Source organism: Poecilia latipinna, unplaced genomic scaffold, assembly GCF_001443285.1.
Source record: "Poecilia latipinna isolate Pla-1442-1.1 unplaced genomic scaffold, P_latipinna-1.0 Scaffold815, whole genome shotgun sequence".
Taxonomy (NCBI): domain Eukaryota; kingdom Metazoa; phylum Chordata; class Actinopteri; order Cyprinodontiformes; family Poeciliidae; genus Poecilia; species Poecilia latipinna.
In genome coordinates this window covers 273,216-289,186 of record NW_015113431.1, presented here as the reverse complement: position 1 = coordinate 289,186, position 15,971 = coordinate 273,216, and the positions used below count along the sequence as shown (strand labels likewise).

The 15,971-nt window shown below is 37.7% G+C and overlaps 1 protein-coding gene across 2 annotated transcripts in view; it reads right to left on the bottom strand.

Moving 5' to 3' along the window:
• The window catches only part of LOC106956414 (sodium bicarbonate transporter-like protein 11), a 37,741-nt gene that overhangs the window by 17,830 nt on the left and 3,940 nt on the right, over positions 1–15,971 (bottom strand). Inside the window, exon 1 of one of the 2 annotated variants that reach the window (XM_015047238.1) lies at positions 4,319–4,515. The exons of the other annotated variant lie outside the window; for it this stretch is intronic. Coding sequence (XP_014902724.1) covers positions 4,319–4,355 — 37 coding nt within the window. The 5' untranslated portion in view covers positions 4,356–4,515. Of the gene's footprint in view, positions 1–4,318; positions 4,516–15,971 lie in introns of those variants that run through there. 2 annotated transcript variants of the gene reach the window in all.

Genomic DNA, 15,971 nt, shown 5'->3' with positions numbered 1-15,971 from the left:
AAATGCAACATAAATACAGTGTAATTACAATATTTTCAAGTAAATTTGTTTAATTTATCTGATTGCAGTAGGGATGGATGATCGTCTCTCTGTCAAAATCTTAAAATCACCAACAATAAGGGTGCTCTCTTGAAAAATGATAAAGTAACATGTTCACATGCCCCAGAAAAATATCAACCCTTTTCTAACTTGCACACCAGAGTAAAAATTCTCATTAAAAGGCTTACTAATTACCCATTACCATCCGAGATCACTGAATAATTTACATCCCACTGTGACAACTTGACCTTTAAATTTTCTTAAAAAGCGAGTGGTGGGTTTGGGTTAGGAAAATATTTGGGAAGCTAAGAAAACAGCAACATTCTTTCACATTTGGTTACAACAAAAACCTGACGCCAGCTGTGTGCAGTGTTTGTATGGGCGATCGTGTATCTTCAAGGTGTTCCTGCAGCTGTGCAGATGGATTTTTTTTTTTTTTTTGCCTTAGGCAGAGTTTGGCTGCAGGGGCTCCGGAGCAAGGCTATATCTCAAATCTGATTAGACAGAACATTCCCAGGCCTTCTCCACATCACAGAAGTCTGGAGACAACAGGGGACCCATGACTCTTTTGCAACAAGCAGTTTGACCCTAACTTAGCTGTGCAGATGATTTTGGAGATCTTTTAAGCCTTGTCTCAAAAGCTTTAACGTTAATGCTCTCAACGACAGATGCAGCAGAGATAGGTATTGAAATATAATGTCTTTTAAATTGTTGTGCAGACACAAGTGGGATTTGGGCTTTAAAAGAAAATATGCAGGACAACGATAATTAGAAAATCACAGTTTTATCTCCTTTACCTGCTGTTGTTTGGTCAGAAGAGAGCGCAGGAAGTAAATTAGATTGTTTCTGTTTACCTGCTGTCCTGCCAGCTTCTGCTAGTAAGTCTGCTGGGAACCTGGCCCACTAATGCAAACATGAAGCAGTCTTGGGACAGAACAGTAAGGCTGAGCTGTGACTTTTTCCACAGTGGAAAGCGGAAACCAAAACAGTCTGCTCTCTGCTCCTTTCACCTTGTTTATTAAAGGTTTCACACCACTTTCTTCTCTTGATACCAGAAGGTTTAAATTCTTATTCCCCTGTTCATGATTCTTGGCTGTTTACATAACGGATGCCAAAAATTTAAAAGTAACAGCATAGATTCATTGAGGCATCATAAATAGTTCTCAGATATTTTTGTCTATGTTGGCAAGATGGCATCACACAGTCAATGCAGTTTCATATGCATAATCACATCCCAAATGTGTTCTGCTATATTGAGCTTTGGTAACTACTACAGTTTAGCATGTTCTACTCTCTCCACTGCAATATGGATAAACTGTTGTCTTAAAAAAGATGGACATGCTCCACAAAACACACTGATGTTTGGCATGATGTTTAAATAAGCTCGGTTGGTACTCAGGAACCCAAAATGTGCCAATATCTACCTTGCTACATCATGAAGAGTCACCTGAACCATGTACACAATGGATCAAGGTTAATACTGAGATCTAAGGATGCTAACAATACACACACTGAACCAATAATTTCCCATACAGCCCTTTTGATTTGGGACTCATGTTCATCCAAGGAATATAGCATTGTTTCAAAATTGCACAAATGCAAAACTAAATTCAACCTTCTGTTGCAAAACTTTGAAAAGTGACCCCAAAACAAAGAGGACTCCTAACCCCTTGGTTTACTGTTTGGCTACATTAAACTTTCTCATCCAGCTACAGCGTAGCTGGAGAAAGAAGGCAGACCGAACTGCAACTTTTTATCCTTTTTTTTTTTTAAATAATGATAAGATAAATTCACTTTACATTGAACTTCATTGTTCATTTGAAACAAAGTCAAGCCAAATGTAACCATCACTGATACGGATACAAAAAGGCAAAAGTCAGAATCTTGCAACCTGTAGCTTTCAACAAGCGTCAAATACCATGGGAGGCTTAGTAGTACAGACATGCAGCCACAACAGTGCTGTGCATAAAGGTAATAATAATAATAATAATAATAATAATAATAATAATAATAATAATAATAATAATAATAATAATAATAATAATAATTTGTCTTATTTCTAATGACTTTTATGTCACATTTATATTTCAATGGGCACATCTAAGGTGTTCATCAAAAAGTAATGTTTGCTTTTTTGTGCATTTGATTACAACTGACAAGCTGGATTGTTTATATATCGAAACAGGTCCAAAGTATTTTGAGCATTTTTTTATTTCTAAATGTTGGCACAGTCTTATTAAAAAGCTCCAAAACAGCAGCATTGATCAATTTCAAGTGATTTTCTTGTTTTATAATCCATCCATTAACTGTAGAAACTGGTCAGTTCTGTGCAGGCTACTTTTGAGAACTATTATAACAGATTCCTTGAATAAAAAACGTCAGAAATGTCTAATAGTTTTGCTTTCTACTGAATAAAAAAAAAAAAAATCATACCTTTACTTGTTTCAGAACTGTGACTCCATACAACCTGAGGTATGTGTTGAGCTATAATTACCACCTCTGGTTAGAATAAGGAAACTTCATAATTCCCTTCACACTGAAAAAGGTTTTCCCACTTAGTCATAATCTTGAAATATATTGCACACCATGTAAGGTGTGAAAATGGAGGCGTGTTTTCTGTGCTTTTTTGTTGTCTGTTTATCAACAAGATTATGTATAAAAATTAGGACATTTGACCAGACTTAATAAAATATGAACCAGACTAAAAGGAATCACTAGACTTTCATCAATTTCTGTTTGTATAACTTCAGATCTGAGTTTCTGTAACCCTGCTAAGCTATTGAACACGACTGGATGCCTGTATTGAGGGTATTTTCTTCCCACTTTATTGTTTTATTATTCACAGACTGTTATCTGAGGCTGGAAAGTGAATGTCCTTGAGCAAAAACAAAGAAAAGAATGCTTGTTTGGTCTCTGGGCAAAAGAGAGACTGATCAAGAACTTTTGGGTTAACTTAACAAGGCCTAAAAATAACTACTTAAAATTAACCTAAATATACTGAAACCAAGCATAATTTAAAAATAAATTGACTCAAGACAGCACTCAAATTTCAGGTCCCTCTAATGTACCACGGAAAGTTTAAAATTTCACAATGTACACATTCACATGCTTTATGGCTATAAAACAAATACCAGGAAGCAGGAACTGCAGCTCATTCCACTTAAACACCTCAAAGGAAGCTGATAAGAAGAGACTAATGTGTGTTTATCTGAATCCATGAAATTGACTGCTGGACCAACTTTAATCAGTGACACATCAGATGCAGTATAACAGCTAAATAACATACCTGAATGCCTTTTTCCCCCCAAACTAGACATCAAGGGGGTTAATTTGACATGTGGCACTAATCCTTGTACGACAGACGGGTTGTAAGGAGCCATTTCTCAGTAATTACAGGGGTGACTTATAAATAGCCTTTACGTCTGATCATAAAATCAAGTAACAAAGCCTGGGACTCATATAGGCTTAATGTAAAAAACTAGATTTTTTTTCCCAAACTGAACTATTATACATACATCAATGTTAGTCTTGAAATTGTCTAAATGAGAGTTGGAATTCATTAGATTAGAACATTTTCTGCCAGTTAATCTTCCTAATCCTTGGCCAGTAAAAAAAAAAAAACTAAGCTGGTTACTACTTTAACGCTTTAAAGGAGTAGCAGAAAGACTGACATATAAATTATTTTTGTACTTTGGTCAGACTAACACAGACACATTCCAACTAAGAGTTCTTGGAGACAAACAACAAAGAAACGTATCGTCCTGTTCCAGCCGAGAGACAAAATAATTTACAGCCTGGCATTTAGAGGTGAAACAATCTGAACAAAGAGTTTGCTCAAGTGCTGCTTTATTAAGAATAAATATAAAGTCTAATAATCGAGTATTTAAAAGTTCCTTTTTTTTCTGTAGTTGTTGTAGTGCAGAAGGAAATTTAGGTCCTGCCTGTTTTTTTAAAACACTTGATGGAAGTGTCGTTTATTGCTATGATGTAAATATTGACTCATATGCCCTCCTGGCAATAAAACAGCGTTTTTGTCCTGTGTAACAACGGGGTTTCTAAATTAGGACAGAACAAGATAAAAAAGAAACAGTAAATAAGAGAAATTACAATTTCTTTGACAATTTATACCATGCATAAAGTTTTGTTTAATGAACACTAACAGCTCACTCAGACAAAAAGCTGCGTTCTGTAAACAGGCTTTCTCATACACTTGACACAGCTGGCTCAGGTTGCATTATGAAAAGACCTTCTCGCCCCGTTAAATCCCCTGTGAACTCACCAGATGGAACAAAATGGAGGACTTTTTTGGAATTCATGTTCTTCAGTCTTTCAATAAAGATGCTTTCCAAAAGTCAACCCATCATCTCTCTTCCCTTCATCCACCAGTGTTTCTTTGTTAATATTTTTCCCACACACACACACAAACACGCACACACCCACGCACACACACACACACACACACATCATGGGCTTGGACGCTGAGGTAAAGTCACCTCCCTGCACCTCCTCCAGGATCGCATGGGAGGGGAGGGCAGAGAAAAAAAGATTGAGAATGAGTAATGTTTTTTTTTTTTTTCTCTCTCCCTTTCATACTCGGCATTTCAATAACATATTTCTAAAGACTGACAGAATTTTTTTTTTATCTCTTATTTTGTAACAGTTCAGATGCCAAGTTAGGAGCCTCCTTTTAGGTCCTTACAATGAGGATTAAAACATTAGATGAGTGCTAGTATCGGGGGTGGTACACCAATAACATAACGTACTACATTTTTAACAAAATGTTGCAAATTGCTGACGTTACTAGTACGATGAGCAAATTTTTGGGAGGGTTGCCTTGCTGCTGCTGACAGAATGTCCATGCACCTGGACATTTAACCCACATTCAAAACCGATAGTAAATTCAATAAACATCAGTAGGTTTGTCAAGCTGTTAACTGTTGCCGGAAAAGTGATAAGTAAACAAACGTGGTTTGAGCAGTGTTTGCCAGCCCACCTGATTCAAAAGAAAATCAATCTTGGTAAACATCTACATTATTTAGTCAATTTTATTTTATTTTTTTTTTTTTATAGCAACATCTCATACCACCACAACAGTTCACACCGGTGAGCCACAAACTTAGATGTAGAACAATCAGCAGTCGGATTAACACATTTTCTCCATAAACAGATAATGAAGCTGCTAATATTATGCTTAGAAGGACAGTTTCTTTATCTAAAACAGTATAGAGGAACACTGCAACTCCTCAACTTAATATGGTCAATCACAGTTTTCTGAAAGCAATGTGCACAGACACAAAAAGCTACATCAAATAAACATTGTCCATAACAGCAACAAGGACTTTCACGCTTACGGAAATACACAAACAAGTGTAATTTGTTTAACACACTGCATGACTCCATCACTCTGAGTTTTCCTGTTGACGTGAGAACAGCAGATCAAGACTTATCTCTTGTTTGGGTACATGTTCATTAAGAATGACCTTCAGTGGTTGCTGCAGAAAAAATGTTACTAAAAAACATAAAGTTGCTCACTCAAGACTTTTGACACACTGGCATACTTGGAAGCAGTAGATATAACTCATTTGTCAACTCTGAAAACAGTGTAGAAACATGAAGTGTTCCTCACAAATGTTCTGATCTCAAACTGACCAATAATATGAAGCCATGGCTTTATCTACGTCTTACACAGTCTTGCCAAAGCATTCGCCGCCCTTGAACTTTTTTCACATTTTGTTAGATTGCAACCAGAAATTTTTGTGTATTTTTTGAGGATGGAATGTAAGAATTTTGAAAGAAAATTAAAACTATACATGTTTTTTTTTAACATTAAAAAAAAAACATGAAATGAAAAGTGAGAAATACATATGTATGAAATCCCTTTCTTTCTGACATCCCTAAATGCAGAGGTAACCTCGAGGCCATTTGTGTGTAGTCATTGCAAATACAGCTGTCCTCTTCTCTGAAGGCCTTTACTAAATGAACATCGATGTTTGAGATTCTAAAAATGACAAATGTTATTTATTCTGATTTCTGTGTTGGCTCCATGCTGCATCCAGATCACTAGCCCCATCAGTCGATAGCAACTGTTACAGCATTATAGAGTTACAACACAATGCAATTTAGGTTAGCATTCAATGTAGTGCCAAAGTGGCTTAAAAAGGATCCAATAAAATATACATATATATTCTCTGAAAACACTCTTGATAAAAATTGATAAATGAAATAAAAATGAGATCTAAAAAGCACAAAAATTGTGAAAGAGACAAAGTTGGAAAGGAAAAGTAATAGTACTTGATCAATGAAACTAACTCAAAGAATTCCATAAAAAAGAAATGTTCAGATTAATCTGAGGGAACAAAGTGGTGTAAAAAGAGAACTGGGCTCAGTGTTGTTTTGGCAAAGTCTAACTATCTTATAAACACAAAATAGCCGTTAGCCTTGCAGAAATGAATAGTTTTCAGCAGGAAAAACAAAATCACATTAAACAAGAATAAATGAAAGCCAACCCTGACATTCCTGATTACCAGACAAACTCCATCTCACAGCCATTGCTCTGCAACAAGTTACAACCCTTATAAAAACTTTACAGGTTGGTCGTAACAACACCAAAGGTAGTTGTGGAGAACACCTTAGGTAATCAGTAAAGTTTTTATTTCATGCAGGGCAGCTTGAGATTTATTGTGGTGGTGGATGCAAACAGAACCAAAGAATCCTGTTTAGTTGATCACATGGTGGTGGCAGGTGCAGGAGATCAGAACGATGAGCAAAACAATGTGCTTGTCAGATTCATGACTAAACAAACATAAATAATTGAAATAAAAGTGGGCGTGAGTCTGCTTTATGCCACAAGATGGCAGCAGAGTCTGTTCTGAGGTGGCAAAGAATCCGCTACCCTTATGTAATACAAACAGCAAAGTATGTCTGAAGAGAACATGCTATCTCATTTTTAATTCCTAAACCTTTTACTGTGCAAACTTTCAGTTTTGGGTGACCTTGAAAATGGTCTTGAGAGAGATTAATCATAAACTAACCATCAAAGTGCCACATACTAAATATGTCTTTGAAAAAAAAAAAAATGCACTTAAAACCTCAGAACCCCTCAGATAACCATTTTAATTGTTGTTATTTTGATTGTTGGTTGGGGGGGGGGTTGCATTTGGAGTTCAAAGTTTCAAGACTAATTGGTGTCATGCAGTGCATACATCCACATAGACAGGGCAGTGCAGAGACCACTAAAGAGGCAGGTGCTCAACAACAAAAAAAGGGCACATCTTACCGCATTTTAGGACAGAATATTAACAAANTATATACACACACACATATATATATATATAAAAAAAAAAAATTCCCCTCTCACCCTCCACAGGTGGTCTCTCTCTCTCTCTCTCTCTCTCTCTCTCTCTCTCTCTCTCTCTTTCTTTCATCCTCTGAGCTCGGGTCCTCTACCAGAGGCCTGGGAGCTTGAGGGTTCTGCGCAGTATCTTGGCTTAGCATAGTACTGCACATTTCTGGACTGAGATGTCTGATGTTGTTCCTGGGATCTGTTTTAGTCACTGCTCCAGTTTGGGGGTGACTGCCCCGAGGGCCCCGATGACCACAGGCACCACTGTGGTCTTCACCTTCCAGGCCTTCTCCAGTTCCTCTCTGAGGCCCTGGTATTTCTCCAGTTTCTCGTACTCCTTCACCCACACACACATATGACAAAATGGTGATAAAAAAAATATGATTCCTCCACTTCAGTGACACCTGACAGAAAAACATGGTCATATTGGTTGCTGAATGTGTTTTGCAACACTTGATTTACAAACACAGCTGCTCACACACACGTGCTCCTGTAGTTGTGTGGCACATAGGACTGAGTGGGCATGTCCCGACACGTGTGGCAGGCAGTCCAAGTTCGTAAGCTCTTGTTTCCAAAAGTTCGGAATCAAAGCTTCCAACAAAAGTTTGTTGGAAGCTTTCTGCTGGAACCGTCCTTTGAAAGCTTCCAAAGCTTTCAACAAGCTCTTTTTATTTTGTTTGAGTGATGCAATTGCACCATCTGTTGTTGTAAATGTACAATGACAAGACAAGCAACCACACACGCATACCTCAAATCACTTTGGAGAGACAGTTAAACTAAAAGTCGTGTTTTGGGAGGCAGAGTACCTGGAGACTAGCCATGCATCACTGGGAGAACATGCAATGCACTCAGGACCTTCTTGCTGCAAGGTAACAGTGCTACCAACTGTGTCACCCTGAGAACTGTTTCACGAAACTGGGATTACAAAATCCAGCATAAGGGATAAATCCAGGTTTAACATAGCATCATCAGTTCATCCTGCTTTTGTCCATTTCACAAAGACCAAACCTGGTCTTTGTGACCAGGTTTGGTCAGGAGGTGCAGCTATGTTGAGCCAGGATGAAGTAATTCAGGTGAATGCATGTAAACAGATTTCTTCAGCATGAGATCAATCACAGATCCTCTGATTCTACAGTAGATAAACTGTGTACGCCGTACCTCACACCATACAAACATCTTTTGATAAAGGATATACGGGTTTGCAGTTACGTACTTTATACAAAAGAAGTTAAACTACTATAATAACAAATAGCCCAAAAAAATGAAAGCCCAAAATATACATTTCCAAACTGTTCTTAACTAAAAGAACATTATAATTATGCCTGTCATGTTTTCAAATAAGGAACTTTAAGCTAATGAATGAAGTCAAGTAAAGTGGAAGTCAAGATTGTAATGTATGAATCTGACAGTGAATTTGTTCATGTTACTTTCTTTTGCTCCACATTTTGTTATACAAACAAAAGGTCAAAATCAAATATAGGAACATTTTGCGTTATCTGGGAAGTATGTGGATAAAATGTTGACTATGATGTGAAAACGTATGCTAATACTTTATTAATACTTGTAGTAATATAAGAATTCCCGGGCTCTGACCCAAGACTCCTGGTGCTCCTGGTTATTGTTCTGAAGTGACAAAGGCTGCTTAGTTATATTTATTTATCAAAACTCTTATGAGTTTTAAAAAAGGCTGGAAAAAGACTGGCAGGTACAAAGAAGCATGGCCATTCAGGTTTTTATAAGATAACATTTTAAAATTAATTCAGTACTGCACAGGGAGTCAATGAAGAGAGACCATAACAGGAGAGATGAGTTTGTTCTGTCAGGAAAGTGACCCTTAGACTGGCTTGCAGTTTCTCTGCTGGAACCGTCCTCTAAATGTCCATGTGGCTTTCTACACTGGCCGTTGTCTCTGCTACTGATGCAAAAAGGCAACGATGCTGGAACTTTGTCAATGTTAATATCAATTTATTTATAAAGCACTTTAAAAACAGCTATTCACTGCACCAAAGTGAATACCTATTCACTTTTTTTGTCTTATAACAATTATTTTGTTGTCTCGTAACAACAAAATAAAACTGTTCATAAAAACATGGGAATTGTTAGTGAAACAAAATGAAATTTGACTGTGATTGTGTATTTTTAGGGGTCAGGTTTAGAGAAGACCAATAATATTCTATCTCTCAAGTGTTTTTGAGACACCTTGTGTGATTGTGTGAAATACTGGTGGAGTATCGAGGGAGAAGAGATAAGGTCTCCGTTCACACTTTTACGAGACCTTCAGGTGAGCTGCTAAAAAAAAATAAAGGTTTCTATAGGAGGAACCTTGAAATGTATTTGATAAAGAGGGTCCAGCATGAATGCATATTGACTAAGAACTTGCTTTGATAATGAACCTGCAGCTCTCTAACAGAAACCCAGGTTGATATACTGACGACATGCATCATGGACGCCTCTGTTTCTCAATGCCCTGTCTTTGTAATCAAGAACAAACAGACAGAATAATCCTATTTGAGGTTGTTTAGCCTCACACAGCTGTGCCCTTCACCTGAGGGACAGGCCAGGGGGTGGAGGGAAGGGTTACTACATAATGTGTCATTCTGAATCCAATTTATGTAAAGTATAACAGCACAAAACACGCACACACACACACACACACACACACACACACACACACACACACACACCCTTCTGATGACATAGGAAGAGTTTCTTCTTTTGAAGTTGCCTGTTTGCTTTTTATGCTACCTTTAGGATAACTTCTGACTTCTGTGACATAGGCAGAGGTTACTATAATTCAGCCTGAAGGCAGAAGTGGGAAGACGTATATGGTAGTTAATAAAGATGATCCATGTTGTAAATTTACATAAGTTTAATCTGATTTGTTTTGTCTAACATGACAACGAGAACATGAGAGGCTGTAGCTCGCAGAATGAACACAGGTTGAAACATCTCGCAGATGGTCAGGAGCATGGAAACCTCTGTCTCTTCATCAAACCTTTCACTACATATTCTGTTGCTTTCTGATGGTGGGAATGATAAGTGGTAGATTAGAAACTAAACCTGCCTGGACAATATAGTGTGTTGACATCTGTTTTGTCAATACAATATCCATCCATCCATCCATCCATCCATCCATCTTCTGTACACCCTTGTCCCGAGTGGGGTCGGGAGGGGTGCTGGTGCCCATCTCCAGCAAACGTTTCGGGCGAGAGGCGGAGAACACCCTGGACAAGTTGCCAGTCCATCACAGTCAACACAATATTTTTCTGGTATTTCTAAAAGTCCAGGAACTGAGAACAGGACTCCAACTCCCGTTTTGTAGTTTATAGAGGTTCCAGATCTCAACAGCTGTGTTGAGGTCTGCAACCTCTGTATATGGAGCACCCTCTCTAACCACTTAGCCATGCAATTCTTCAATCTCAATGTAATGTCATGGATTCATATATCTTCAAATCTTCTCTGGGAAAAGAACAAATTTGTTTTTTTAGAATATAAACTTGTTCAGAGATGACTTGTAACAAAGAGAACTTTGAGAAAGTGGTGACAGGAAGCAGAAGAAGTCTGGCAGGTTTGTTATGAGCCTACAGACTGGACTTCTCTTTGCCAGCCACATTGAGACTGAATGTGTGATATTGGTGGAGGCCTCAACAATTGCCTGGATCAGCGATGACCTGACAAACAGACCACAGTCTGTGAGACTCAAGAGTCAAGCATCTAGTCATGTGGTCAGCACCTCAGGAGCCCCAGAGGCAGTGATGGCATAGTTACTTTGAAAAAGTAACTTTAATCGGATTACTGACTACTCCCTGAAAAACTAACTTAGTTCGATTACTGACTACTTGATTTGGAAAGTAACTAAGTCACATTAAAAGTAACTTTTTTAGTTACTTTCAGCAGCTGCTGACCACAACGTTCCACCACCTGTGAAAATTACATTGATCTTTGCCAATACTTAATTGCAAGTTATTTTATAATGGTAACATCAACAATGTGTCTCCACTTATAAAGTTGAACTGAAGAGGAGATTGTTTAATGGTTACAACAGTACAAAAAAGCTTGTAATTTGTGTGTTCCACTATTGTCTGGAAAACTTTAAGAAGGATTTTAAAGGCCTCATCTCCCTGCCCAGGCCTCCAGGTTCTGCGTTTCGGCCCTGCATGTGTTGTCAGGGCGCAGCGCACAGAGCTCCTGCTGCCGCTCCACAACTATGCACAGATTTGTGACACTTATTTTAATATTAATTATTATAATGGCATTTAGTTGTACAACTTTACGAACACGTTCATTCGTGGCTGTTTTCACGTTTATTGCGCTGTTCATATTAGTCTCGATGTTTGCAGTTTTCTGGAGCGCAAAGCGAAGCTCGACGTCAGTCTCAGCAAACATATTAACTTGACATTAACAAAGACACAGCGGAACGGATCATCCGGAAAATGATGGAAAGGGAGAGTCTGACGTAAACGACCTGGATGACAGACAATTTCTGGGATTTATTATGAGTCTTGGCTTTTTTCCAAGCCCAAATGAGTACCTTCACGTTCAAAAACGAGCCCCAAAAAGCGCAACCCACGACTCATTAAATTTGCAAGCGACTTTAGAAACAAAATAAGCCCAAAGCCGCTTATAATAATCGGACTTGGCGACAGAAACTCAAAATAGTTCCTGTTTTTCCAGCAACGAAATGCACATCTCTCTCCTCCCTCCATTGTTTACATTTCTATGCTGCTGATACTGTCACATTGAAATGGTGGTCGCTCCCCAAGATGCGTAGAGGAAATAACATTAAATTACAAAAGAAAATAGTAACGCACAGTAACGCAAAGTGATTTTGTTAAGTAACTGTAGTCTGACTACTGGATTTGAAATAGAAACGCGTTAGATTACTCGTTACTGAAAAAAGTGGTCTGACGTCAGAACCGCGTTACTTTGTAATGCGTTTCTGACATCACTGCCCACAGGGGACTCTCATCAGAACCAGAGACTTGAAAAGGCTCAATAGCTTGATAGAGAGGACATCACCATATACGACTCTGAGAAAACTCAAAAGATAAAAACGTATTCTTCTGTCTATGAACATGTCCTGTTGTGTTAGATGGGAAAAAAATAAAGCTATCTACAAGGAATAATTATACATCTGTTATTCTTATTTTTAACTGGAATATGAATAAGTTGGAGATTGTGCCAATATGAGACTCAGGGCTGTGCAGAGACCACTAAAGGGGCAGGTGCTCAACAACAAAAAAGGGCACATCTTACCACATTCTAGGACAGAATATTAACAAAGCCACACAGCTTTCAGAGTTTAATAAACAATGATAAATTACAAAATTGTGAGATATACAATCAAAGCTAACAAACATCTCTATATAGAGCATAACACTATGTATATGTAAGATATTTTATTAATAATTTCTTTCTGCAGGTCTATTTTGTTATAGGAAAGTATTGCAATATTCAAACCCACAATTTAGCAAGATATCAGCTGGTGGTCTAGCTCTGATTTACATATTTTGTCTTTACAGAATTACACTATTAAAAATATAAACAAGGGCACAATGCAACCTTTTAGTGGACTGTAATCTATAAAAAAGCTGTTTGTTTGCTACACTTGCAGTGGAGATGAAGATGGTCCATTCAGGAAAGCAGAGCTGCAACAAACTTTAAGGTGGAACTGCAGAAAAAAACAAAAGCAAAAATTGAATTGTTAATGCATGTCCCTATGGGAAAAGCCTACCTAGTTTTGCTTAAAACTTTTTTAAACATTTAAATCACACATTTGTCTCAGGAAGTGAAATTTTTTGCAAAACAAACTTATTTGTGCATGTCAGAAATATTTTCTTGATATTCAAAGTTTTTGTTTGACTCAAAGTTTTGCTTGTGATTCTCACATGATGTCATGGGCAGGACCCAAAATCGCAACAAAAGATTTCTGATGTGTGCAAATAAAAGTTTATGTTTGGCAAATAACTTTTTAAGTTCACAAGACAAAAATTAGTTATTTAATTAAAAAAAATAAACAAAACAATTTGTTTTTAAAAAAGTAATCATTACAATTCCAAAAGTTTTGATTACAATTTTATTTTACTTAACTGAGGTTAGTTTATTTTTTCCCATTGAATAATTGGGGAAAAATTTAACTACATACTCTGCGAACCAGACCCTAAACTGAAAGTCTGGGTTGAGTTTTTTCCCCTTCATTAATGGCATACATTATTTCTATCATGGTAATTCAGGGTGAGTTATTTTTAATTCTAAATGAATATCCTTGTTTGACTTTTATTTAAGTGCTATTTTCTTTCAAGACACATTTACCTAACGCCAGAATAAATGCAATGTACATTATGCAGCAAAGGAAATTAGAAGATCAGACATTTATCTATGACGGAGATGATAAGTTTTGGACGGGCGATGTGCCTCGTACACAGGGAAGAAGCTTTTTAGTTATCTAGCTTTGCTAGCAATGTCGTAGCTAGCAGCTAGCTAATAGCACAACAACAGCAGCCTAATATCTGTATGATAAAAATACTGAATCTATAGATAAGAACAGTTTTTCCTCACCTGTCTCCTCCCGCTCAATAGATCTTCAGAGAAAGGCAGATGCAGAGGCCTGTCAGTGTCTGTTGTATTTCATTGCCTCTCTGCTTAAACCGCGCCTCCGAGCTGAAGCAGAAACGATACTTCAACGTTTTCCGTCATCTGACAAGAAGCAAGTCACTCCACTTTATTCACCAAAAACGTTTTTTTTATATATATATAATTCACCAAAAACTGTTCTGTAATCTGGAACATTCGCTACATTGAGCTCCAGTTAGCCGCCTTATCTCACTGCGCGAGAGGTAACTGCATCATGCGTCACGGGCAAAAGGTCAAAGGTAACAAGGTGACCGGCTTATTATGATGTACAAAAAACAAACAAAAAAGCAAATAATTTTAGTACATGTTTTTATGTGTCAGAAGAGGGCTTAGGAAATAATAATACCAAAAAAAAAAAAAAAAAATTGACCAAAAGGGCACTTGGGGGGATTGACGTAACAGGGGCAAGGAGCAAAAAGGGCAGGTGCTCAAGCATCCTCAGCTCCCCCCTCTGCACGTGCCTGATGAGACTTATTAAAAATCCACAACAGAGCAATATATTCCATTTAACCTCGACTTGATCTACTGTATTTTTTTTATTATGTGCAGAGTTTCAAGCATCACACCTGAAGTTTTCAAAATGAGACAAAGGTGACAGCAAGTCACTAGAAAATCCTGGTGTTTCTGAGAATCTAGATGACCTACTGAGTCTAACATGGAACTATCCAAATGAACTTTCAGAGAAACCTTCCTTTACTTCACCTCAAACATTTTGTGTATACACTGAATGTGGTGCAGCTGCAGTTTGCACAGCTGAGGTGCTATGGAGTCCTGCCAGGTTTTAGTCTGCACATGCTCAGTAGTAACACAATAATACATCTCTCTCAGACACACAAAGATAGATTTTTGCTTCGAAAACTATTATTTTTGACTTGTGACCTGTAGACTCACGACAAGACCTAAACCTGACTAACCCTGACCTCAAAAAACTTTATCCCAATGAATATCTTTCAAATCTGTGTATAGAATAGAAACATTTTTTCAAGATAAAATAGACATATTTTATCTAATCTTATCTTGACGAGTATCTGTAATTGTTATTATTAACATCTGATCTACAAACCTGGCTTTATTGATCAGAGAGAAAAAGACTTTGGGTAGCATCTGAGTTTATTGATGCATATTAAAAGACTCATTGGATTATGACATAGTACAAATTTTGAAGAAATAGACTTATTATTGATCTCTGCACAAATTTGCTCTGGTGAGTTCAAAAGGTTCAGGGTGGGTAAGCCAGACAGAAAAGTCAAACCTCAACATTCTCCTAACAGGTTAGACATTATGTGGAAATATTATATAGCTCTTGAAACATTTATAAAAATCACCATAGAGGAGTACAAGACATTTTGAGGGCATTTTCACTACCCTTCAGTTATGGCTTTAAGGTTCTTCATGTCAGAGCACTGTTTGCACATCTCGGTGTTTTGATGTTGCCAATAATTCCTTTTTCAAAACAGCTGTGTTTTCTTAATTGCCAGAGGGAAAAAAATATGATTGCACAATCCTGGTCTGTAGAACTGGACTTTGGGACTGTTTAGACCAGTGGTCCCCAATCCCCGGTCCACGGACCGGTACAGGTCCGTGAACCAATTGGTACCGGGCCGCGCAAGAAATAATTAAATATTTCCGTTTTATGTATTATTTGAGCCTGGAGGATCTTTTATTTTGAAAATCCTTTAACCGGATTCTCTCAGTTACTTGTGCGCCAACACTGAGCCCACAAGCAGCAAAATGATTAAGAAACAGATCAGATGTCTTTGGAAAGTTTCTTTGCAAAGGGGAAAAGGACCAGAGAAGAGACAGGAGAATGGATTTATCCCGGACCAGTAGGAGTCCCACATTACAAACCCGCTCTGCGTAAACATGCGGCGACCAGCTCGCTAATGAGGCAATGAAGCTTCAAACTGCTTCACCACGTAGAGACCAAGCACGCTGTGCTCAAGCAACACACCTTGGG